At 46.7% G+C, this 27289-nt stretch overlaps 1 protein-coding gene across 3 annotated transcripts in view; it reads right to left on the bottom strand.

Moving 5' to 3' along the window:
* The window catches only part of PPP3R1 (protein phosphatase 3 regulatory subunit B, alpha), a 172768-nt gene that overhangs the window by 25582 nt on the left and 119897 nt on the right, over positions 1-27289 (bottom strand). For all 3 annotated transcript variants that reach the window (XM_029593589.1, XM_029593590.1, XM_029593588.1), the window contains exon 4: positions 16565-16624. In XM_029593589.1, coding sequence (XP_029449449.1) covers positions 16565-16624 — 60 coding nt within the window. The remainder of the gene's footprint in view (positions 1-16564; positions 16625-27289) is intronic.

Here is a 27289-nt window from a genome sequence, read left to right as displayed (position 1 = left end):
GACCCAGCATGGCAATTTCTTATGTTCTAATGTTTGACTGGCCCCTACCGGGCATGGCACTAACCTTGCAGCCAGCAGGGGTCCCCCTTCAGTCTTGTTAAAAAGCTACAGGAAATGCCGAAAAATAAAATAAGAAACGTAACGAACCCAACACCGCGGGGTGGCGTGTCCTGTGAGAATGTGCTTACCTACTACAGCAAATGTTGCTTACCTACTACAGGTAAGCAACATTTGCTTTCTCACAGGACAAGCAGGATGGTAGTCCTCACATATGGGTGAGTACAGAGCTGAGGATGTCAGAGAAATGCACCAAATGTACCCAAGATGTGCAATAGACACAAGGACTGGGGTGGAATTTGGTAGAGGGCATCCTGAACCCTAATGGGCAGGTGGAAGGGTGTTGGTACGTCAAGTTGTGAATAGGTTACGCAGGACAGATTGGCTGAAGATGGAATCTTGTCTTCCGGCTTTGTCCAAGCAATAGTGGGCTGTAAAGATATGGAGAGAACTCCAGTGGCAGCCCTGCAAATGTCAGGAAGCGGCACTGAACGTAGGTGTGCTATTGAAGTCGCCCTGGCCCTCACAGAGTGTGCTTTAACATGGTCTTGAAGTGGAATGCCTGCTTGCTGATAGCAAAAGGATATGCAGTCCGCTAACCAGGAGGAGAGAGTCTGCTTTCCCACAGGCTGCCCCAATTTGATGGAATGGAAAGAGACGAATAACTGAGTGCTTTTCCTGTGGGCAGCTGTACAGTCTAGGTAGAACGCTAGAGCCCGTTTACAGACAAGAGTATGCAGAGTCTGTTCTCCTGGACTGGAATGGGGCCTGGGAAAAAAGGTAGGTAGTATATTGGATTGATTGAGATGAAACTCTGATACTACCTTAGGGAAGATCTTAGGGTGAGTGGGGAGTACTGCCCGGTCCTGCAGAAGTTTAGTGTAAGGCGGATAGGTAACTAGGGCCTGTAACTCACTAACCCTGTGAGCCGAAGTGATTGCCAAAAGGAAAATCACTTTCCATGTGAGATAGCGCAGTTCACAGCATTGGAGAGGCTCGAATGGTGGTTTCATGAGCCGACCCAAAACCAGGTTGAGGTCCCAAGAAGGGGCCGGAGGACGCATGGAGGCTTGAGGTGAAGCAAGCCCTTCAGAAAACGTGTTACTAGGGGTTGTACTGAAATAGGAATGTCCGATACCTTTATGGAAGGCGGCCACCGCACTAACATGCATTCTGATGGAGGACGTTTTTAGACCTGACTCCGACAAATGCCAGAGATAGTCCAGAAACTTCGTGATTGGACAGGTAAAGGGGTCAAGGGATTGAGAAGAGAACCATGACTGAAACCTGTTCCATTTGTAAAAATAAGATTTTCTCTTGGAAGGCTTTCGCGAAGCAATCAGGACACGAGAAACTGGATCCAAAAGGTTAAGTGGTTGAAGAATTAACCTTTCAAAATCCATGCCATCAAGGACAAGGCTTGAAGGTTGGGGTGGCGCAGGCACCCGTCGTTTTGGGTAATCAGAAGCGGGTCCTTTCCCAAGGGAATGTGGCTGCAAATGGAGAGATCCTGAAATATTGGAAACCACACTTGGCGTGGCCAGTGAGGTGCTATCAGGATCATGGTTCCCTTGTCCTGACGTAACTTCACGAGCGTCTTTGAGAGAAGTGGAAGTGGAGGGAATGCATATAGGAGACCTGTCGCCCATGAGAGGGAGAATGCATCTCTTGGTTGTGAGTGTTGGCAGCGAGTGAGAGAGCAGACGTTCTCTTCTTTGCGGTTTTGACATGTCGCAAAGATATCTATATGAGGGTAACCCCATTGTTGGAAGATCGAGTCCGCCACTAAGGGGTTGAAAGACCACTCGTGCGGTTGAAAGGCACGACTCAGCTTGTCCGCCAACACATTGTCCACTCCCGGCAAGTAGGTGGCCCTGAGGTACATTGAGTGGGAGAGGGCCACTGCCCATATCTGCGCAGCTTCCTGACACAGTAGGTAAGAGCCCGTTCCTCCCTGCTTGTTGATGTACCACATGGCCACCTGGTTGTCCGTCTGAATCAGGATGACTTGGTTGGAGAGGCGATCCTGAAATACCCTGAGGGCATATCTGATTGCTCTAAGCTCCAGGAAATTGATTTGGTGTTTGGCTTCCTCTAGAGACCAATTTCCTTGTCTCTGCAGATTGGCCACATGGGCTCCCCAGCCGAGGTTGGAAGCATTGGTGGTGAGAATTATTTAAGGGCCTGGAGCCTGGAAGGGCAAGCTTTGGAGGAGATTGATTTGATTTTTCCACCAGGCGAGAGACAATGGTCGACAGGGGCTGAATGCATTGAGTCCATTGTGACCTTAGAGTCCACTGCATGACTCTAATGTCTAGGCGGGCCATTGGGGTGACCTGAACTGAGGATGCCATGTGTCCCAGTAGGATAAGAAAGCGGCATGCAGTCGTGCAGCGCTGAGACTGCAGTTGGTGTGCGAGAGAGACGAGAGTGAGAGCTTGTTGTCGAGGTAGAAAAGCTTTTGCCAGCAAGGTATCCACGTCTACCCCTATGAATGATAAGGTTTGAGATGGGACTAAGTAGGATTTGTCGCAGTTGACTAGAAATCCTAGCGAAATCAGGGTGTGTAAGGTAAGATGTAGGGACGACAGAGCAGTTTGCTGAGTAGGAGCCCTGAACAAGCAATCGTCTAGATAGGGGTAGACGTATACACCTTGAGCCCTGAGGAAGGCTGCAACTACTACGAGACATTTTGTGAAGACTCGTGGTGTAGATGCGAGGCTGAATGGAAGCACTCTGTACTGATAGTGCTTGGGGCCTACCAGAAATCTCAAGTATTTGCGATGAGATGGAGTTATCGCAATGTGTGTGTATGCGTCCTGGAGATCGAGAGAGCAGAGCCAGTCTCCTCTTTGCAGAAGAGGAAAGAGAGAACCCAAGGTTACCATCTTGAACTTTTCTCGTTGGAGGTACTTGAGGGCACGTAGGTCCAGAATTGGATGAATGCCGCCTGATTTTTTGGGGATTAGAAAGTACCAGGAATAGAATCCTAGGCCTTGTTGGGAGTAGGGCACTGGCTCTATTGCTCTGGACTGGAGGAAGAGGGAGACTTCCTGCTCCAGGAGAAGTGAGTGGTCGGATGTTCTCCAAGTCGGTAGAGGTGGGGAGTCCGGTGGGATGGAGAGAAAGTTCAGGTGATAACCTTGAGAGATTAATGGCAAGGACCCACTGGTCTGAGGTGATTGTGCCATTTCAACAACAGGTGGCACACAATCGACCTCCCACTGGTATCTGAGGCAGTGGAAACTGGCTACTGCTCTCTATGCAGGAGTCAAAAGCCGGAAGCAGGGCCCGGCTGAGGAGCTGCCTGCAGCTTTTGTTTCTGCGGTTGACGAGACTGGGCCTTTTGGAAAGGTCTCGTGGAATGTGTTCTAGACGGTGGTGGATAGGACTTCTTTAGATGGAAGAATTACTTTTTAGCATCTTTCCTGAAAGGCTGTTTGGAGGAATACTCAGAGGGCATCAGAGAGAGCTGGCAAAGGGTCTCATGATGCTCCTTGAGTTCCACCACCGTCCGCTGAATCTGTTCGCCAAACAGATTGTCTCCTATGCAGGACAGATCAGATAATCTGTCTTGTACTTCAGGGCGCAACTCCAAAGACTTAAGCCAGGCCCATCTTCTTGCCGAAATAGCAGTTGCAGATACCCTGGAAGCGGTGTCGAAGATATCATAAGATGATCTTATTTCATGCTTCCCTGCCTCAAAACCCTTATGTACCAGGGTTTGAAGCTGTTCCTGGAATTGCTGTGGCAGGGACTCTGCAAAGTCCTGTATCTGCTTGAATAAGACCCTGTTGTACTGGGTCATATACAGCTGGTAAGAGGCGATCCGAGAGATGAGCATTGATCCCTGGAAGACACGCCGGCCAATGGCATCCAGGAATTTCTGTTCCTTACTTGGGGGAAAGAAGAGTGGGGTTTTGATCTTTTTGCCCTCTTTTGGGCAGATTCTACAACTACAGATTGGTGATCCAGCTGAGGTTTCTGGAATCCTGGGGCTGACTGGACCAAATAAGTGGTATCAGCTTTTCTGCTGACTGGAGCAACAGAACCAGGGTGTTCCCAGTTCTTTTTGAGGAGATCCAAAAGAACATGGTGAATAGGGATGGAGGTTATTTCCTTGGGAGTATCCAGGAATTGTAAGAGCTTCATCATTTGGTGCCTATCATCTTGCTCAGTCTGTAATTGGAAGGGAACCAATTCAGACATTTCCTTCACAAAATTTATGAAGGACAAGTCCTCTGGAGGAGAACGCTTCCTACTTTCAGTAGGAGAAGGTGGCGATGGTAAATCATCGGTGTCTTGAGATGAATCATCAGTCCAGGTGTCATAGGGATCAGCACATGCCCCTTTAGGAACCTGAAAAGAACAGGACAAGGGTATTACCTGAAGGTCCTGGTCTAGGATCTGAAGGCATCGAGGGAAGTACTGGAGGCACCGATGAAGGCGAGGGCATCAATGGATGGATCGGTGGCACCGATGGGCGCATCTGCATCAATGGTTGAGGCATCGGAAGGACTACCGATGGAGGAATGCGGAACAGTGTTTCTCCTCCAGATGACAGGGTAAACGGGGAAGGCACCAGAGCCATCGGTGACCCAGGATCCATCGGTGGAAAAGCGGCTATAAGCACTTCCATCTTCGAGAGCAGCGGTGCCAATGCTGCCGGAATGGGATCGATGGTCGGTTCCGCGGGACCTTGGAGTTTGTGCATTGTCTTATCGATGGCCTCCTGAACCATCCAGTCCAGTTCTTCACAGAGACCTGGAGCAAGCAGCCCCGGCTCCAGAAGGGAAGAAGGAGGCAGAGGCATAGCCGGAGGGACCACTGTTAAAGGCGGAGTCGCGGCTCCTGATACGCATCCGGGTGAGGGTTGCCTCAGTGACCCGGTCGCAGAAAGGGTCGATGCCTTTTCTGGACGGGTTTCTTTGATGGCGGCTCGGACGATGGCGAGGTCGATGATTTTCCTTCATCAATGGTCCGAGACTTCCGGTGGCGATGCCGATGTTTCTCTCTATGATCCCCTCGGTCCTGAGGGGAAGTAGAGGTAGTTGAAGGCTGAGAAATTGTCGATGCCGGACAGTCACCGGCCGGTGGCTGATACTCGTGCAAAGTAGGCCGTGCCGGTTCAGACGACGTCGATGCAGTAGACCGTGTCGGTGTTTGAGAACGGAAGAAAAGTTCCATTTTCTCCATTCTGGTCTTGCGACCTTTTGGTGTCATTAAGGCACATTTGGTGCAAGTCAGGACATCATGCTCCCACCCAAGACACATTACACAGACTTTATGCGGGTCTGTTATGGACATGGTGTGAGTACAGTCTGGGCACCAACGGAACCCTGACGCCATGGCCTTTGAAAAATTTAGCCGCGGTACGGTCGATGGCCAGTAGGCCGTGAGGGCCAAACTTGACGTGAATCGACCGAAAACAGGTAAAAAAAACTTACCGGAGTACCGCAGACTCAAAAATTCGAAGGAGGGACCCCTGTGGGGGAATGAAAGTTTTTAGTAGTTCCGTGAGGAAAATTCCTGCCAGGAATCTCTGTGGAGCTCCTTAACCCGCGTGGCAACTGCTGTACGGAAAAAAGAAGACTGAAGGGGGACCCCTGCTGGCTGCAGGTTTAGTGCATGCCATCCTGTGATGTCACCCATACGTGAGGCTACCATCCTGCTTGTCCTGTGAGAAAGCCAAAGGGGTGTGCATTTGTTAGTACACACGGATGGGGTACATTTAACCAGATTCCAATTTTTTTTTGCAGTTTTTCAGAAGTTTCTGGCGCTACATATGGACCCAGCAGAATATGGTACACATTCATTTAGGATCGGGGCAGCTACTAGCACAGTGCAGGCAGGCTTGAATATCGCTACCACTCAAAAGATAGGGCGTAAGAGGTAATCTGCCATTAATCTGTATGTCAGGCCTAAATGTGCAACGCAGATATTAACAGTTGACATTTCTAGTACAGGTCTGCCCCTAGGCCGAAGGACAATCTGGATTTTGAGACACTCCATCCATTGGGCGGCTAGGAGGGCACAGGAGAGGCCTTGCAGTATTCATTTGAATATGGCCCCATACGGTATGCGTGTTTTGTGGATGGGAAGGCGCGGGATGCTATAGGAGCAATTACTATCAACTTTATGTTACAAACGCGAGGTGATCGCTAGACCTGATGTCATCATAGTACACCTGGGTGGCAACCACCTGGGATGGTACTCATGCAGGCAGTTAATTGCTATGATTATGAAGGACACTGCAGAGTTGGTGGCATTGGCCCATCTGTCACGATTGGTTTGGTCTGATATTATACTTAGCATAAAATGGGCAGACCATAAGTTATGGGATAGGGGCATAAAGAAGATGAAGGTGGGGGTGGGGGTCTGGGTACAAATGCTGGGAAGGCAAAAACTTAGGCACAAGTGGGCAGATGAGATGTGAGGGGTTGTACAAGCCAGACCAGGTACACTTGTCCAACATTGGACAGGGCCTCTTTAATAATGCCATACAGGAAGCAATGGAAGGAGTTCTGGGGCTGTGGGTGTAGTCAGGCTGCAGTAATTAGTGGGTGTGGGGAAGGCCTGGGACAAGTGAGGCACTGCTCCAGGCCTGTGGCTGTGGTACCTGAACCGATAGGCACCTTGGGGGTGGCTGCCTGCCAAGGATTTAGGCAGACATGTCCTTCGGGGCGGTACTGACAGTTCCGGTTGGGCATAACTAACCTGGTTGTTGAGGCCCCCTTGCTTGGATGCATGGCAGGCAGGGAGGTTGGTGTTGGTGGGCAGTGTTTGTCTTGCTTGCCAAGACATGGTGGTTTGATGCCCGGTGCCATATAGTAACTAGGGGTGGCTTAGGTACTGGAGGCGGGGGGGGGCAGTATATGTCACTATTCAATAAAGCTGTGGCCTGTTTTCCCAACACAGTTTCCTGGGTATTATTGTCTCTATGCTTGTGTTCTGAGGCACGCACTAATGGATGGGGGGGAGGGGGGAGCGTTGAGAACAGCTGGGCGAGTTGGCAATGTTAACGGAAGGTCCCATGCAGCCTGCAGAGGCTGCTGTTAACATGGCGCAAGGTCTCGATACACCCCTCTCCTCTGCCGACCTGAGCATCATGCAGATTTCCATTGGGTGCCGTACATTCTAGATGACATGGATGGTGAGGGGCAGAGGAAGCACAGCTATAACATAAGGACAGTATCACTAGGGTTGGCCCACCCGAGAGGGGGTTTAGAGCGTTACAAAGCAGCAACCACCTATTTGTCGGGTTTGCTTCATTCCCTGCCACCCGTCCGCCCTTCTGTTAACAAGGTGGACACAGGGTGGTGGGTACATGGGGACATGTTTGATGTGATTGATATTGGTTAGTTAATTATGTTAATTAGCAAATTATTTCTGTTATGTTTTGGATGTATACTTCTGGCGAAGCTGGAGGGGGGCGGGGGTACCCGAGCAGGTAGGCACCTTGGGGGTGGGTGCCAAGGATTTGGGCAGACATGTCCTTTGGGGCAGTACAGGCAGTTCCAATTGGGCATAACTAGCCTGGTTGTTGAGGTCCCCTTGCTTGGATGCATGGCGGGGGGAGGGAGAGATTGGTGGCCAGTGGCTGTCTTGCTAGACAAGGCAGACTGCGGTTTGATGCCCAGTGTTATATACTAACTAGGGATGGCTCGGGTACTGGGAGGAGCAGTATGTGTCACTTCAGAAAAGCTGCAGCCTGTTTTCCCAACATAGTTCCCCGGGTATTATTGTCTTTATTCTTGTGTTTTTGGGGCACGACCTAATAGATGGGGGGGGGGGGGGGGGGGGGGGGAGGAGGGAGAACAGAATTGTATGAGCTGCCAATATTAAAGAAATGTCCAAAAAATATGAGCTAACAGAGAATAAGATTTCAAATCAGCAGGTTTCTACTAATGTTTTAGTTAAGGATTAAAAAAAAAAAAAAAAACTGGGAATTTCCTTTAAATTTAGAAATTTCAAACTGATAAATTTTCCAACAGTTTCAGGTATATCAGATTTTGAACTATTTAAAATATATCTGGTAAGATACTGTCTAATGGTTCAGTGGCAGTGTTTAGCTTAGTTTATTATAAGTTTTGATTAATCACTTTTCTAATATAAAATCAACACGAGATAAAGTGTTTGTTTATATTTGTAACATTAATCAAACGTTAAATATAACAATAATTAAAGTAAATTATAAACAAGGACACAAACAGTAACATGCGGACTTTTTAAAATTGACGCCAATGGGAGTGTGTTCCATAAGCTGGGTGCTAAGAATGAGAAGTTCATTTCTCATGTATGTTGTACATGAATCTTTGGGAGAAGGAAGTCTGAGCAGTCCCTGTTGGGAGGATTGCAAGGAACGTCCCAGATAAGACTGGTCAAATGGGGGCCGGGGGGGGGGGTAATCGCAAGCAGAAAGCCTTTGTGGAGTTTGGTTCTTTTGCTTGCATTCTTTCTAGGATAAGGATTACTTATTATCCCTTGGACCCTTGTACTCCTAAACTGCTGAAGCTGCCTGAAATGGGTCAGCATTTAATAAAATTTCTGGTCAGTGAATCACTCAAGGAGGGGCAGGTACTTGCTGCTTGGAAAACTCGCAATTCTAGTTTTAAAGAAGGTAAGCCTGAACTCTAGGTCCTGTGCTAGTTATTGCCCTATTGTGAACTTGCATTTTATAGTTACATTGGTTGAGAGGACAGTAACAGATCAGTTGTCAGCATATTTGGAAGAGAGAATTTGCTTGGATGCTTGTCAAGGGGGTTTCCAGGTGGGGACAGTGCCAAGAAAGTTATGGTCGTGGTGCAGTAGTAAACTACTGCAGATGATTGACAAGGGGCGGTTTACTGTCCTGATTCTGCTGGACTTGTGATACACTTGATTTGATAGCTCATGCTATTTTGCTTGAACACTACCAGTCTCTTGCTAAAGAGAGTGTTGCTCTGCATTACTTTGTTTCATTTTTGCCAAGTCGGAGTACATCTGTCTGTGTGAATGAGTCCCAGTCAGAATCATGTGTGGTGGACAGTGGGGTCTCTCAAGAGTGCTTAACCTCACCATTGCTGTTTAATATCTTTATGCAGATATACCGTTTTTCGGTTTCGCCATCACAACGGTTTACAAAGTTTCGATGTTTAACAGATTGTCCAAAAATTCATATGCTTGTTAACATAGTTATCTTAGTCGTTCTAACCATAGTTTGGTTGTTAAACTGTTCAGGTTAACTTACGTGCTTAGGATTGGTTCTGTATGTTTATATGGGCCGGTAGGGAGGGAAGTTGTAGCATAGAGTCATAGGGTGTTTTGGTAGGCTTTGGTGAACATCCAAGTTTTTAGTTCTTTTTTGAAGGTTTTTAAATTTTGTTGTGTTCTCAGTTCGGTTGGGAGGGAGTTCCATAGTTCGGGGCTTCCTAGGGATATGGCTCTCTTCCGAGTTGAGGTAAACTTATTCATGATCTGGATCTTCTGGTCCACATTATGCAAATGTGCAATTTATTTACCCCCGGATTCAGATTTGGCAGTCACTCACAAATCTTAAATCTATTATTTATAGGATAGTTGACTAGCTCTTAACAAATATGCTGGCAATGAGTAAGAGTAAGACAGATGCACTTTGGGTTGGGATGGTCTTCTCAGTTTCTATTAACCACATAAGAACATGCCATAATGGGTCAGACCAAGGGTCCATCAAGCCCAGCATCCTGGGCCATAAGAACCTGGCAAGTACCCAAAAACCACAACTGATATTGAGCTAGTGAGTGTTCTTGTGTCAAAGATCAAGTCTTTAGGGGTAAAGCTTGATTCCTTTCTCTCTCAGGAGGGACGGGTCTCGCAGATGATATGATCAGCCTATTTTAAGGTGTAAGTGATGTACTAGGCACAACCTCTTCTAGATAAGGGATCTTTTTGATTGGTCATGTAAACACTGCTTTTGTCATTTCTAGACTACTGCAATGGACGGCTGATCAATCTCCCTCTGAAACTTATCAGCAGACAGCAAGTGGTCCAGAACATAGATGTATGGTTTGTTTGTGGCTGGAAAAAAAAGGGGAACCTCATCTGCCATGTTATCACAAACCTTGCATTGGCTTCCAATAATGTGTGGAACTCAGTTCAAAATTTTAATGCTGACATTTAGACTGCTGGGTGGAAAAGACCTGGAGTATTTAAAAGATCAATTGCATTGGTATCTTCTGTCTAAAGTGTTGTGCTTAGCACAGACAAGATTACTTGTTGTGCCTACCTATAAAATAATCAAAGATAGACTGTGGATTAGGATGTTTTCAGTGGCAGCTCCACTGCTTTGCATTAAAATTACTGCAGGATATTAAAATAGAGACAAGGTACAGCAAAATTGCTTACCTTGTAATATGTGTTATCCCAGGACAGCAGGATGTAGTCCTCACATATGGGTGACGTCACTGACGGAGCCCTATCACTGAAAACTTTCTGTCAAAGTTTCTAGAAACTTTTGACTGGCACACTGAGCATGCCCAGCATGCCATGATATTCTCAGCCACAGGGGTCTCCCTTCAGTCTCGTATGTAGCAATAAGCTTTAGCAAAAAAATAAAATAATAAAACGTATCGGACCCAACTCCGCGGGGTGGCGGGTGGGTTTCGTGAGGACTACATCCTGCTGTCCTGGGATAACACCTATTACAAGGTAAGCAATTTTGCTTTATCCCAGGACAAGTAGGATGCTAGTCCTCACATATGGGTGATTAGCAAGCTTGAGGCTGAGTCATTTTGTAGTGAAGCAACACTAAGTATTGTTGGTGAAAATGAGGCAGCCGAAGATCACAGCAGGGTGACTTAGTTTTTGGGTACTTGCCAGGTTCTTATGGCCTGGATTGGCCACTGTTGGAAACAGGATGCTGGGCTTGATGGACCCTTTGTCTGACCCAGTATGGCATTTTCTTATGTTCTTATGAGTTGGGATTAAACTGGAAACAAGTTCTTTAAGACAGATTGTCCGTAAGATGAATCTTGTTGTCCTTCTTTGTCCAAACAGTAATGAGCTGCAAAGGTGTGAAGAGAACTCCATGTTGCTGCTTTACATATGTCAAGAATTGGCACTGAACGATAGTGTGCTACTGAGGTTGACATTGTTCTTACTGAGTGCGCTTTTACTCGTCCTTGGAGAGGAAGGCCTGCTTTTTCATAGCAAAACTGTATGCAATCTGGAAGCCAATTGGAGAGAGTATGTTTACCCACTGCTTTTCCCGGTTTGTTTGGATCATAAGATACAAAGAGTTGAGTGGATTTCCTGTGGACTGCAGTGCGGTCTAAATAAAATGCTAGTGCACGCTTACAGTCCAAGGTATGTAAGGCCCTTTCTCCTTGGTGAGAATGAGGTCTTGGAAAGAATGTGGGTAAAACTATGGATTGGTTCAAGTGGAATTCCGTAACTACCTTGGGGAGGAATTTTGGATGTGTACGGAGAACCACTCTATCATGTAGGAATTTTGTATAGGGTGAGTACGTGACAAGTGCTTGTAACTCACTAACCCTTCTAGCCGATGTAATGGCTATGAGGAAGATAGTCTTCCATGTGAGAAATTTGAGATCACAGGAATTCATGAGTCTTGTTAAGACCAGATTCAGGACCCATTCTGTGACAGGTGGCCGAATTGGTGGTAAAAGGTGAATTAAACCTCTCATAAATCTACTGACAAGAGGATGTATGGATATTGGTGCATCTCCCATCTTGTTATGGTAAACTGAGATTGCACTTAAATGTACTCTTACAGATGATGTCTGGAGACCAGAGTCTGAAAGATAGCATAAGTAGTCTAGTAGAGAAGTTGTGGGGCAGGAGAAAGGGTCAAATGTCCTTTTGCATACACCACAAAGTAAACCTTTTCCATTTCAAAGAATAATTCTTTCGTGTTGAAGGTTTATGTGAAGCTATAAGCACTTGAGATACATTGGTTGAAAGATTGAGTGGTTGTAAAATCAAGCTTTCAACATCCATGCTGTCAGGGAAAGGGATTGAAGGTTGGGATGGTGCAACCGACCTGATCCTGAGTTATGAGAGTGGGAGCTACACCTAGACGAATTGGCTCTCTGATCAAGAGGGTTAGAAGTATAGGAAACCATATTTATCTAGGCCAATAGGTGGCTATGAGTATCATGGACCCCTTGTCCAGTTGTAGCTTCACTACAGTTTTGGTTATGAGCAGTATTGGAGGATACGCGTATAGAAGGCCTGAGTTCCAAGGGCGAGCAAAGGTATCCTTGGCTAGCTGGTGATTCTGTCTGTGCAGAGCGCAGAATTTGTCCACTTTGTGATTCAGGCGTGACGCAAAGAGGTCTATTGTTGGTTGTCCCCAACGTTGAAATATCCTGGTCGCTAAAGTATCCAGGGTCCATTCGTGTGGTTGGAACTGACGACTGAGTCGATCTGCCCCCTACGTTGTGAATGCCTGCCAGATAAGTGGCCCGGAGAAACAGTGAGTGTGTCAGGGCCCAGTCCCAAATTTGTGCAGCTTCTTGACAAAGGAGATACGAGCCCGTACCTCCCTGTTTGTTGATGTACCACATGGCTACCGTATTGTCTGTTTGGATCAGCACAGTTTTGTGTGAAAGGCAGTCCTTGAACGCATGCAGCGAATAAATATAGCTCGAAGTTCCAGGAAATTGATTTGAAATGTTGCTTCGAGTTTTGTCCAAGTACCCTGGGTTTGGAGATTGTTTATGTGAGCTCCCCAACCTAAGGTGGATGCATCTGTAGTTAAAGTTATCTGTGGGACTGGTTGCTGGAAGGGTAGGCCCTTGCGCAAGTTGTCCTTGTTCACCCACCAAAGTAGAGATGATCTTAACTGGTGGGTCATTTGAATTGGAGAGGACAGTGGTTGAATGGCTTGGATCCATTGTGATCTTAAAGTCCATTGGGTTACCCTCATGGCTAGCCTTGCCATAGGAGTGACATGAACTGTGGAGGCCATGTGGCCTAGTAAGGTTAGAAACTGATGAGCTTTGCTTGTTTCTTTGAGTGTAGCGAGGTTGCCAATAGGGAAAGTGTGTCTGCCCGATCCTCGGGTAGAAAAGCTTTTGAAAGTATGGTGTTCAATTCTGCTCCTATGAATTGAAGCAGGTGAGACGGAATGAGATGGGACTTTTGATAATTGATGAGAAAGCCCATGGAGTGAAGTAGAGTAATTGTTCGACTGAGGGAAGCCAGAGCTCCTTGTTGAGATTGACTTCTGATGAGCCAGTCGTCTAGATAAGGAAAGACATGGACACTTTCTTTGTGTAAGTGTGCTGCTATTACTGCTAGACATTTTGTGAACACTCAAGGAGCTGATGCAAGTCCGAATGGTAGAACTCTATACTGGAAATGTTGATAACCTACCATGAATCGCAGGTACTTGCGATGAGGAGGGAATATTGGAATGTGAGCGTAAGCGTCTTGAAGATCCAGAGAACAAAGCCAATCTCCTGTTTGAAGAAGTGGAAGCATGGTGCCTAGAGAAACCATCCTGAACTTTTCTTTCTTCAGAAATTTGTTGAGATTTCTGAGGTCTAGGATGGGACGTAGGCCTCCAGTTTTCTTTGGAATGAGGAAATAACAGGAGAAGAATCCTCTTGCCCTGCTGAGTCCGGGGCACTGGCTCTACAGCTCTGGCTCTCAGAAGGGTGGATAATTCTACTTGTAGATGGATTATGTGATTTTCGCTTAATGGAAAATGTTTTGGAGGAGAATCTCTTGGAATTGAGACAAAACTGAGTTGGTATCCTCGAGATATTACTGCGAGTACCCATTGGTCTGTTATTTGTATCCAATGGTTGTAAAAGGAGGATACTCTGCCTCCTACCGGTAGATCTGGTTGAGGGTTGTAGAGATGGTTTTGGTCTCTGGTGATGGCCTCAAAAGCCTGCAGCCGGTCCCGTCTGCGGCGGAGGTTGAGGCCTAGCAGCTCTAGGTTGCCTGGGCTGAGACCTTTGCTGCGCCCTAGTAGATCTGCCTTTTGATGCTGGAGGGTAATAACGCCTCTGTCTATAGAAGGGTAGTCGAGATTCCTTCCTTGGAGGTCAGCGAGATGGTGTAAGCAGAGTCCTGTGGAACTGACGACAGTTGAAGCAGGGTTTCTATGTGTTCCTTTAATTGTGCTACAGCATCCTGTACCTTAGAGCCAAAAAGGTCATCGCCCACACATGGCAAATCAACCAATTTTTCTTGGACCTCATGCCTGAGGTCCGAGGCCTTAAGCCATGCCCAACGACACGCACTTATACCAGAGGCCACTACTCTGGAAGCAGTTTCAAAATTATCATAAGTGGCTCGGACTTCGTGCTTGCCAGCTTCAAGTCCTTTGTGTATGATTACTTGGGCTGCTTCTTGATATTGCTGTGGTAACGAATTTGAAAATTCTTGCATCTGTTTCCACAGGTTTCTCTGATATTGCGTCATGTATAACTGATATGATGCAATTCTTGTGTTTAGTATGGCTCCCTGATAAATTTTTCCAAGAATCGATGATCCTTGCCTGGAGGAGTGGAGGAATGAGGCCTTATCCGTTTAGATTTCTTTTGTGCAGACTCCACAACTGATGTGGCAGCTGTGCTTTCTGGTAGCCGGGGACAGATTGTACCGAATAAGTGGTGTCCACTCTTATTTATGGCTGGTACTGAGCATGGGTGCTCCCAGAGTCTGTGCTGTAAGTCTAGGAGGACTTCGTGGACAGCCAAGACTTGTTTTGGAGGGTCCACAAATTGAAGGACCTCCAGTGTTTGCTGTCTTGTGTCCTCTTCAGCTACCAGAGTAAACGGTATGGTGTCTGCCATATCCTGAACAAAAGTTGTAAAGGATAAATCCTCCGGTGGAGATTTCTTTCGCTCTTCAGGAGGAGAAGGATCAGACATAAATCCTTCAGAAGAAGTGTCAGTATGCCTGTCATCCCAGGTATCATACGGGATGTGGAGACGTTGGAGAAGACCTTGGTGGACGAGAAAGCCCTGAAGAACCTGGCTGTGGATCATCTAAAGGTATCCGTCCAGGGACTTCTTCTTGTGGCTTAGATGGAGTCGATGGAAGAGCACAGACTATTTCATCGAATTTGTTCATTGGAAGCTGGAACAGTGCAAACTCTGGATGTCCTGTAGCCCCAGGTGCCATTGATATCGATGGTATCGGGTCTGGCATCGGCAATGGAATCTGCATCGATGGTCGCCTCGGTATAGACTTCGGTTGTGGTACCGGCATCGGTAAGGGCACCGGCATCGACGTCTGCTGATTCTTCAATGCTTGAAGCACTGCTTAACGGATGAAATCCGTCAATTCCTCCATGATAGCTGGTGCAGGCAGAGCAGCTACACGTGGTGGCGGTGGAGGTGTCGATGGTCCTTCCACAGGGCCCTGTGGAGGTTTGATGATCGGTGCTTCGATATGGGGTGAAGGCTTTGGTGTCGAAGGCACCGGTGTTTCCTTGAGTCTAGACCATTCGCGGTCGATTCCTCCGGGGAAAGAAGCACCTCTGGTATCGATGGGTGTCTGTGCCGATTGCGATGCTTCAGACAGTGTTCCGTCGCTGACTTCGTTGATGCTATCGATGGTGTCAGCGATGAATGATCCCCCGAGCCTACCGGACGATGCTTTTTCAGTATTATCCGTTTAGAGACTCCAGCCAGAGACGATTGAGTCGATGTAGAAGGGGAAGGCAGAAGCTGTAGATGGAATAAATGCTCCATCTTTTCTTGGCGGGTCTTTCTTCCCTTTGCAGTCATTTCAGCACACTTGGGACAGGTTGTAACGTCGTGTGTTTGACCTAAACAAAGGACACACTCGAGGTGTGGATCTGTAATGGACATTGTCCGATTAGTTGGGACATTTTTTAAATCCCGTGGCCATATTTTTTTGCTGACAGCCGATGAAAATGAGAGAGGAAAAATATTTTACTCAAAGAGTGTAAGAGAGACCAAATTTACTCACCAGCCGGTGGTAATACGAGAGACCCCGATATGGGAGAGAATAATGCTTTTTTAAAGCTGATTTTTAATCAGACAAATTGTGAGAAAAACTCACACGCGGAAAAATGAAGACTGAAGGGAGACCCCTGTGGCTGAGAATATCATGGCATGCTGGGCATGCTCAGTAGACTCAGTGTGCCAGTCAAAAGTTTCTAGAAACTTTGACAGAAAAGTTTCTGTGATAGGGCTCTGTCAGTGACGTCACCCATATGGGAGGACTAGCATCCTGCTTGTCCTGGGATAACTGAAGTCCCCCCCCCCCCAAAAAAAAGTGAAAACATGGTTTTCTACATTACTTCTAGTGCTATATATGTAATGACTGATGTATTCCCGGCTATTGTATAAGCACAACAAAATTACTCCCTCAAATTTTGAAAAATATCTGCTGCAGGTAAATATATTAGAACTATTTACATGCAGATTGTTTAAAAATAAACTCATTAACAATAAAATTACTTTTATGCCGTTGAACACATGCCATGCAAAACTTATATAACTAGGACAGATTACAAAATAATTTTTTTTAAAATACTCACACCTCAGCTTCTGTTCCTTGTCACCTTTGACACTGAATTGAGAAACTCCTTCTATAAACTCTAGAAATGATAGGAGAAAAAAGTCATACAGCAAAAAAACTTAATAAAAATGTAACAAAAATTACATTGATCCCCCAAAGAAAACTGTAATGCAAATCAGTGTTACATCTAAACTGATCACTTTATTTAAAGAAGCAAATATCCACAATTTACTAAGATTACTTAGAAATTCTCTTTCAAAATGGCATAAACCCTGAAAAATGTATATTGTACTTAGTGGAAAGCAAAGATGCTTACCTGTAACAAGGGTTCTCTGAGGGCAGCAGGACAGCTGGGTGACATCATCAGATGGAGCCTTGATGCAGAAAACTTATTTCAAAGTTTCTAGAACTTTGACTAGGCACACTGAGCATACCCAGCATGCCCTATATCACTTGTCCACACAGGGTCCCTCTCCAGTCTTGTATCATAGAATTAGAATTAAAATAGGAGAAAGCCAACTCTGTAGGGTGGCAGGCAGGTTTCGTGAGGACTAACATCCTGCTGGCCTTGGAGAACACCTGTTACAGGTAAGCAACTCTGCTTTCTCAGAGGACAAGCAGGATGGTAGTCCTCATACATGGGTGAATCCCTATCTGCAGGCCTCTCCCCAACACAAAAGGGGACCAATATACCTAACCAGGTGCCAATGGGCACAACAGTACTGCTGGTAACAGAGCAGGAAGACAGCCTGAACCTAAACAATGGACCATAGGCAGGGAAAGTTGGGTTCTACACCTCAAACAGGTTCCGAAGGACAGACTGGCCGAACCTACTGTCACGTCAGCCATCTCTATCTAGACAATAGTGAGATGTGAATGTGTGGAGAAAACTCCACATCGCAGCTTTGCAGATCTCCGCCACAGGAACTGCTCACAGGTGGGCCACCAACACTGCCATGGCATAACAGAAGGAGATGCAATCTGCTAGCCAATTGGATATTGTGTTTGTAAATGGCAACACGCAACCCATTCCTATTAAAATAAAAGTTGGATGGACTGTATGGGCTTCTGTCTGTTCCAGGTAAAAGGCTAAAGCTTGCTTGCACAGTCCAAACTGTGCAGTGCTTGTTTGCCTTGGTGCAAATGGGGCCTGGGAAAGAATGTTGGCAGGATGATGGACTGATTAAGTTTGAAGTCCGTCATCACCTTAAGGGAGGAACTTAGAGTGCATATGTAAGACCATCCTATCACAATAAAACTTGGTGTAAGGTGAATAAGTCACTAAGGCCTGGAGTTTGCTGACCATGCGCACTGAAAGTGACTTCCACCAAAAATATAACCTTCCAGGTCAGGTAATTCAGGTCACAGGTAACTCTTGCCCCAGTGATGGGCAAAGGCCTCATAGGCTGGATTGCTGTCTGACCTCTACAGGGACCAAAACGAAGGCACCTTTCTGTTGCAAGAGGAAGCGAACAAATCTACATCCAGGCCCCCCCAGAGGCGGAATATCCAATTCGCTACCTCCTGGTACAGGGACCACTCGTGGGGTCTGAAGGCTCAACTTATCCTGTCCGCTATCACGTTCTCCGACCCGGCCAGGTACATGGCCCTGAGCACCATCCTGTGGGACAGGGCCCACGACCAGATCGAGACCACTTCCTGACACAGAAGGTACAATCACGTGCCTCTCTGCTTGTTGATATACCATATGGTTACCTGGTTGTCAGTTTGGATCAGGACAACTTTGTTGGACAGCTGATTTCTGAAAGCCCAGTTCGTGTACCTGATCACCTGAAGCTCAAGGAAATTTATTTGACCAGAGACCCTGGGTGCTGAGCCCATCCACATGAGCTCTCCACCCCTGGGTGGATGCATCCACAGTTAGGAAATTTTGGGTAGGGAGACCTCGAAATGAGATCCCCCCATCCAGATATGAAAGTACCCGCCACCAGAACAATGAGTCCAGGAGAGACTGGGTGACTCAGATGCAATCCCGGAGGCTCTGAGTAGCCAGGCACCACTGCAACCTCAGGGTCCACTGGAATCTGTGCATGTGTAAACGTGCCAAGAGTGACATGAACGGTTGCAGCCATAAGGCTCAGCCTCAACATGTACCAAGCTGACACCTGCTGGCTCTGCTGTGATGATCATCAAGGTGATGGCCCTCTGGCGAGGCAGGAAGGCCTTGGCCTGAACCATATCTAGCAGGTCTCCTATGAAGTCCAATTGAAGTGATGGGCTGAGATGGAGCTTTGGGTAGTTGAGAACGAACTCTAGTGACCCAGATGGTCAAGCGCACGGACTAGATGATCCTGTCTGAGGTGTGTTCTTGACCAGTCAATCTTCCAGATAAGGGAAAACATGCACTCCCCACTTACGGAAGTTTGCCGCCACCATTGTCAGGCATTCTGTGAAGACCCATGGGGCAAACGCTAGCCCAAACAGTTACACACGGTACTGGAAGGGCTGTTTTCCCACCACAAATTGGAGTTTCTTCCTGTGACCGGGGAAGATCTCGATGTGAGTATGCGTCCTTTAGATCTAGGGAGCATAGTCAGTCCCCTTTTTGTAAAAAGGGGGATCAAGGTGCCCAGAGAAAACATCTTGAACTTTTCCTTTTTTTCAGAAACTTGTTCAAAGCCCTCAGGTCTAGGATGGGACGGAGTCCTCCTATTTTCTTTGGAATCAGGAAGTACCTGGAGTAAAATCCCCACCCTCTTTGCCATGGTGGTACGGGCTCGATCGCCTGGCCATTAAGAGAAGGGACAGCTCCAATAGTAGTACCTCCTGATGCACTACCAGCCCCCAAAATGGGCACGGAGGGCATTTTGGAGGGACATCCAATAGATTCAATTGGTACCCTTGATGGACAATGGAAAGAACCCATTTGTCTGAAGTTGTATTGGGCCACTGGTTTTCAAAGAACCGCAGCCTACCCCCAACTGGAGGGTCCAACATCTGGGTATGGGTGACTGGCCTACACTCTCTACAACCCAGTCAAAACCCTGTCCCTGGAGTGGCTGGGGCTTGGGGGCTCTGCTGCCTGGGATGGCATTGGGAGCCCTGATGGTGTGGAAAGGAGTGAGGGGGCAGAGCATAGTACTTCCTTTGGTGAAAGAAAAGACTTCCTTGGCCCCTGTCTCGTCAGCCTTCTAGAAGAGGACGAGGAGTCCGGAGTGCTGGCAGAGAGCTGTTTGAGAGTTTCATGGTGGTCCCGAAGTTGGGCCACAGTATCCCTCACCCTATCTCCAAAGAGATTCTCCCCAGTACACAGCGAGTCAGTACCTCTGGTTGCAGCCATGCCATTCTGTGGGCGATAATTTCCACTGCAGAGATTCTCGATACCATCTCGAAAACATCGCAGGTTGCTCAGACCTCATGTTTTCCACACTCCAAGCCCTTATGCATCAGCAACATGAGAGCATCCTGCTGCTTTTGAGGCAGCTACTTGGCCACCTCCTGCACCTGCTTCCAGATGTCCCACGATGTAGAGCTGGTAGGTAGCAATGTGGGTAATCAGCATGGCACCTTGAAATACCTTCCTCCCAAGAGTGTCCATCGCTCTATGATCCTTCCCCAGGGGCGCCGAGGAATGAATCAAAGAGCGCTTGGCTCTCTTGAGGGCGGATTCAATCACCACCAAAAGGTGGGGCAGCTGACACTTATCAAATCTGGAACCTTCTGGATGAGGTAGACCCTGTATGCCTTTTTATTAACAGGAGGCTCTGTGAAGGGGTGTTCCCATATCCTCAGCAGCAGCTCCTCAAGGATCTCGTGCACAGAGACTGCCACAATCTCCTTAGGAGGCTCCACAAACTGGAAGATCTCAAGCATTTTGTGCCTGGCATCCTCCTCTGTTAATAACTGAAATAGAATGGCTTTCACCATCACCCTTACAAACCCTGCAAAGGTCAAGTCCTCAAGTGGAGATTTCCTTCGCTCCTCTGGAGGAGAAGGGTCCAATAGGAGGCCCTCTGAGGACTCGGAAGCATCATCCCCCCAGGAGTAATAGGGTTCCTTATCCTCACCGTAAGCCTTCATCCAGAGATACAGGCACTGATAAAACTGGATGGGGGGCAGCAGGCCTTGGCATCTCTGCCTGCCTTGGTGGAGCTTCCTCCTAGGAGAAGGAACTGGCAAACGAGACCACCATATCGGTAGGGGGGAGGTCTCGGTGCCCCGCCAGGCACCAATGCTGTCCCAGAAACCAACATCAGCTGGGTCGGTAATGCACAGAAGAGCACGTTTAACTTCTCCAGAAATGGTACGAAGACGGACTGAAGCCCTGCAGCGCCCAGTCCACCACTAGATGGACTCAGCACGCCAGCTCTTCTTCAAATGTTGCTGATGCCAACACTAACTGGGAGGAAGGAAGGGTGGCCAGATCCTCTCTGGTCCTCAAAGTGTACCTGTGACTAGCATTAGGACGGGTGGAGACTGTTGTGAACCCCTGCACCAATGGAAGATTAGCACTCCTCGCTGCAGGGGTCACTTCAGAGGCATTGTGGCATGAGCCGGTATGTCCCTGTGCATAGATGGGGACCGGTGCTGATGCTTCTTTGACTTCCCTCTATGCTCGATCCGGTCCGTCCCTGGTGCCAAGGCTGATGACAAAGACCTCGATCGAGGTCCTTGGCCTGGAGGAGATTGGTGGCGATCGGTCTCCAGCTGGCTAATGTGTCAGGCTTATTTGTTTTTGTTTCTTCTGATATTACCTCATAGTAAACTAACTTTCCAAAACTGCATGCAAGTCCTGAGAAAAAAAAAATTACTTACACATATTCTAATCAAACCTAAGAAAACATCTTTATAGGCCTTGAGCTATTTAAGAAGAAAATTCAGAGGAAAATACACACTAGAAGAGCAAGTTTGCTTACCGTAAACGGTGTTTTCCGTAGATAGCAGATGAATTAGCCATGCTGTATGGGTACGTCCTACATGCCACTAGGTGGTGGAGCTCTCAAAGTCTATCACAGACTTTTAGCTAGGTACTCCCTCCCTGCTATATCCTGGCAGGATCACCTCAGGTAGCTCAGTCAGTATCAAAGTGTTAGTTAGGTATGCTAGAACTGTCCGGGGAGGCGGGCGGGTTAGCATGGCTAATTCATCTGCTATTTACGGAAAACACCGATTACGGTAAGCAAACTTGCTCTTTTCACGTAGATAAGCAGCATGAATTAGCCATGCTATATGGGAGTCCCCAGCTGACGTACTGAGCAGGTAAGATTTTAGATTTTTTTTTTTTGCTCAATACGATACATAGCGGACAGTTCCCATGAAGACTGTAATGATATGGAATCTGTGCACTTATTTAAAATCTTTTCTATACCGTCGTTAAGCTAGTTGCCGTCACAACGGTTCACAATAAGGCACATAATTTCAAACTTAAATGTGTTGAGTTATATTAACTAAACAGGTGCCATCAAATACTGTAACAGTTTCATATTAAATATTATTTAGTGGTTGTGATAAGTCATGTCTACTTTAAGTATATCAGCTATAAGATAAATTAACACTTAAGTCTGGTCCTCTGTTGTTGCAATCTAATAGAGGTAAACTAAAATAAAATATACACACACACCATTCGAGTAAGCTGATGTGTGTGTGTGGGAGTTCTTCGGACTGCATCATACAATTCCCTGGATTCTACTCTTCATTCCCTTTGTGGTATGCTTGCTTAAATAGCCATGTTTTTAAACTTTTTTTGAATGCTTTGATGTCTTTGTGTTCTGATTTCTAAAGGCATTGTGTTCCGTATTATAGGTCCTGCCAGGAATAGGGCCCTATCCCTTACTTGAGGGAATAGTTAGTAGGGCTTTGTTTGCTGATCTCAAGTTTCTATTAGGGACGTGTACGTAAAGGGCTGTGGTTCAGCCATTCTGCCTTTTCGTCGTGTATTAATTTATGTATGGTGCATAGAGTCTTGTATTGAATTCTTTGTTCAATGGGTAGCCAGTGTAGTTCAATTAGGGTTTTGGTGATATGGTCTCTTTTACTTTTACTGGTTAAAATTCTTGCAGCTGTGTTTGTAATACCTGTAGTGGTCTTATCGTGGTGTGGGGTAATCCTAGTAGAAGGGCATTACAGTAATCAGTGCTTGAAAAAATTAATGCTTGTAGTACTGACCGGAAGTCATTTGGTGTTAGTAGTGGTTTAAGTCTTCTGAGAGTCATAAGTTTGGCGTAACCTTCTCTTACTTTTAGAGATATATGTTGTTTCATACTTAGTTCCGTATCGATAATCACTCCAAGGTTTCGTACTTTCTCTGCTAGTTGAATTTTTTGGTTGTTATTGATTGCGATTGGGTTTTGAATGATTGGATTTTTTTCGTTCAAGATGTAGGAATTCTGTTTTCTCTATGTTAATAACTAATTCCATCTGGTTTAAGAGCTGTTTTATTATATCTAGATACATGTTGGCTAAGGTTAATGTTTTCTCAATTGAGTCATTAATTGGAAGTATTAATTGAATATCATCAGCATGTATGTAGGATAGTCCGCCCCACCAGGGCATCAATCGCCGTTTGTTTGTTTAAACAATAGTGGGATGTGAATGTGTGAAGCGATGACATGTCGCCGCTTTACAGATGTCTATGATAGGCACTTGATGTAAAGAGGCAATCGAGGCTGCCATTGCAAACACTGGATGCGCCGGAGCTGTAGCAGGTAGAGTCATCGACCATTGCTCACAACAACACTGGATATAGTTCTTTGTGTTAGTGGACACCCCTGTGCACTTGGATGAAATGACAGAAGTAGTTGAGAAGGTCGGCTAGGCGAAAGCGAGTCTTTCCATAGTACGCTAGGGCATGTTTGTCCAAAAAGTCAAAGTGCGAAAGCCTCAGCTGTTTGAGAACTATAGCAACGTCCCACGGGACCGGTGGTTCGTGTAGAGGTGGACGGATGTGTAGTACGCTCTTCACAAACCGGGAAACCAGATACGAGCTGAAATAGATTCTCCATCTAGAGGTGAGTGATAAGCTGCGATAGCGCTTAAATGAACTGGTAGCGATGACGTAGCAAGGGCTTTGCTGTAAAGCAGATATGAGAGAATCTTTTGAGGCGAGTAAGTTAATGGGTCGATACCCAGTGATGCAGACCTCCGGAAGTGTGGCAAGACCACTTTCTGTGGAAACTGAAGCTGGTTGATAGTTCTTGGAAGAGAACAATATGTTTGAAGAGTAGGAGAAAATGCTCAAGTGTTAAGTGAGCCCGTCAATCTCCATGCCCTGAGGTAGGGAGGAGTGGAGGGGATGCCGCAGTTAAGCTATGCCCCTGGACTGTCGTTCAGGGGAATTGGTTGCGAAGTGAGAGGTGCAGTAGTTAACGGTAACCTGGTTGTCGCAATCACTGCTCTCCATAGATAACACAAGCTGTAAGTTCCAGTGGGCAAACAAATTCTGTCCAGCTGACTAGCAGACTGCAACGAATTCCGCTAGGAAAGGCGAGTGTTCCTGTCCAGCGGTGAATGAAGAAACATTCTGTTACGGCCATGATAATATCAGTACCACACTATCGCGTAGACTAGGCTACAGTTCAGATTAGATCCGCTTGATTCGTTATGCGTCTCTGGAGAAACAAGGGATGAATGGTTTAGTAGGGGATGCATAGAGTCGGTCGTGAGACCGATCGATTAGAAAGGCGTCTGGAGCGATTGTGAGTTGGTTCGGATAACCGAACAAAGTTCCTTAGTTTCCTGTTGCAACAAATTAAGTGTAAGGGGATCCCCCCTTGCGAAAAGGTGCATGAGCTAAGTGCGGATGGAGTTCCCATGCGTGGGGGTTGAAAAATTCTTCTGAGCTTGTCTGCTCTGGAATTGGGAATCACTGGCAGATAAGTTGCCTACAATGAGTGGATCTGTGGTGAGCCCACTCCAGCAATTGAAAAACCTCTTTGCAAGGTTCCATGAAGTGGATATTCCCCATGTGATTATATGGTACATGGGCACCTGTGGTTGTCCTTGTGCAGCACAACTGTTTTCCCTTGCGAGGAATCCTTTTATTTTTATTTTAAATGATTTGAGATCCCAAAGATTTATTTATTTATTTATTTATTTATTTTTAATTTTTATATACCGGAATTCCTGTATGCAATACAAATCAGTCCGGTTTACAAGTAACGAAAAGGTTGCCCTGGTCTGGGAGGTTAGACTGGGGTTTTTTACATAGAACAATAACAATCAACTATTGAACATTATTACAAGGAACAGTGAAAGTAACAATAGTATTTAACAAACAGATAATATTATTATAACATTATTTGTGTTCACATTTTACAAGGAACTTTAGTAGCGTATATAGTCTGCAAGTAATCGGTTAAATAATATAATATGAGAAGGATGACTTAAATAAATAGATATTGCGAATAATCAAGTCCGTGTATGAATTTGAGGTGCAAGATGGATATGTGGTGCGTGTTTACACGTAGATCATAGGTCCTGTATGCGTGATGCGTCCAGATGAGCTCTCCATTGTCTGGGGGATGCAGCTGTGGTGTCTTACTTGATGTCAAAGGGCTCAGAGGGGAACCATCGATAATACGAGTGGGAGCAGTCATGATTGCAGGTCCCTTTCCATGTTGTTGGTCAACGAAATGGGTGTAGACAATAGATGTAGATATTGAGTCCATTGGTTTTTGAGGCCCCATTGTAGGCGGCGCATACGTACGTGTGTGCATGGAACCAGGCAAGTGGCTGCTGCCCTGTTGCATTGCGAAGTAGAGTTTTAGACAGTGTGAAGAGTGCTACTGTGTTCTTATGAACAGCAAAGTCTGCGTGGGCTCCATCTTCAACTCATCGCAATTGATCAGGAGTCCAAATTGTTAAGGCAAGAAATCGTATGGAGAAGATTCTCTTAGTCGTGTTGGATCGGATGCTACTAGGGGCCAATTGTCGAGACAGGGAAATCTTTGCACCTGCTGACGACGAGGAGGTGCCCCCGGCACTGCTATGCATCTGGTTAAAAACCTTCGGGGCCGAAGCCCGGCCAAATGGAAGAACCTCAACTGGAAATATTGGTTGTTCGCCTGGAAACAAAGGTAGCACCAATCTCCTGGATGAAGAGAAGGGAAAATGGAGTTGAGAGAAGTTATGTAGAACTTCTCCTTTGGTGGTACTTGTTGAGGGCACTTTGGTGCACAATTGCATGCACAGCCCTGCCTTCTTATTGAGAAGATCCCATTGATCTGAGGTAACGTAGTTCTCGGGTGGACGATAGGTGGACAACTGTTCAACAGGTAGTTACGGTGGCTCTACAATCGCTAAAAACCGCACTGGGTTTTTTTTTAGGTAGAGAATCCGCTGGTTGCCGCGACTGCTTCGGGTTGCTAGCACGCTGGTGTGATGCCTGCTGCTGACAAACCTGCTGACTTGACGGTTGGTTAAACTGGGAGTGATAGGAAGTGTAAGGCTTAAAGGAATGGAGACAGATGAACGTTGAAGTAATGTTAATGAAAGCATCGCTGTTTTCTGCTGTGTGAGGTTTGTTTGTTTTTTTTGTTTTTTGTTTTTTTTAACGGTATCAGTGAACGGATTTCCAAACAAATTTTGTAGATGACATGATAAGTTTTCACCTTTGTCTTGTACTTAGTCTCTTATGGAACTAGATCATAACTATGTAAGGTGGTGGTAGTTGATCCACGTCAAGGTCTCAAGCTTTCCTCAAGATTATAGTATTGAGGAGTTAAGGAACAGTCTGCAGAGGCTTGCTGACGACATGGTCACAATGCGTGCAGATTCTCAGAGTCCGTATCCGAGGCTATGGTCCATATTAGGCAGGAATTTAAAGAGACCTGTCGTCTGATGGAAAGATTAGTCTATGTATTAGCCCCGAAAGGAGTCTCTAATCTATCCCCTCATGCTATGATGGGCAGTTGTTGAGGTTGGTGGTCTAGGAAGACCACAAATTTGTATTTATTTATTTTTGAGGACCATACCGTTTGGAGGTAGTGTCCCTGGATGGATTGATTTTTCTCCATAGTTGTAAAGGATTTGTGGGGTTTTGTACCCCGGCAAATGACTGTAGAATGGTATTTATCTATTTAAAAAAATGTTTTTTTACCTGAGCCGTGCCACATGAAGTCTCTGAGGTTTGTTGGGCCTGCAATAATACCGCCTCTATGCCAAGGGTAGGCGCATTTGTGCATGAGAGTTGGACTATACTCCCAGTTCGGCCTGCCTGCGGTCTAGCAGGTATGCTCGTGCTCTGGGATGTTGACGTGGATGAGCCTGCTGATCGTTGGCTGTCTGGATGGGCCTGCTGATCGGCAGCTGCGTGGATGGGTCCGCTCTCCGGTGGCCGAGTGGATGGGCCTGCGCACCGACGGTCACATGGATGGCACGGCGGTCGCATGCATGTGTGCCCTTAGTGTTCTGCGCTTCCACGCCTGCGCGCTGTGCCCATGGCGATGGCGCCCGGACATCTGAGGTGGCTGAAGGCCACACATATACCCCGGCGCTGGTGGGCGCATTGATGCCTCGGTGCTCTGTACAATGGGGGTGCGTGACAACGCACACCCGGAGTCACTGGTGGCCGGCCGCTGCATGAGTGCCCCGGCGCACGCGTCAATGCGCCGGCCGCTCAGCACACCCGATGTGCCAGCTGCTGGGCACAGGCCATTCTCCTCGGTGGAGGTCATCGATGCGCCGGCTCCTCTGCGCACATGAAGGATGCGCCGGATTCCTCGGCGCATGCTCGCGATGTGACAGTCCTCCCCCCGGCGCACTCATTAGTTAAATTATAACAGCT

The sequence above is a fragment of the Rhinatrema bivittatum genome, chromosome 3 (genome assembly GCF_901001135.1).
Source record: "Rhinatrema bivittatum chromosome 3, aRhiBiv1.1, whole genome shotgun sequence".
Taxonomy (NCBI): Eukaryota; Metazoa; Chordata; class Amphibia; order Gymnophiona; family Rhinatrematidae; genus Rhinatrema; species Rhinatrema bivittatum.
The sequence above is the reverse complement of the archived record's forward strand: the minus strand, read 5'-3'. Positions and strand labels throughout refer to the sequence as shown.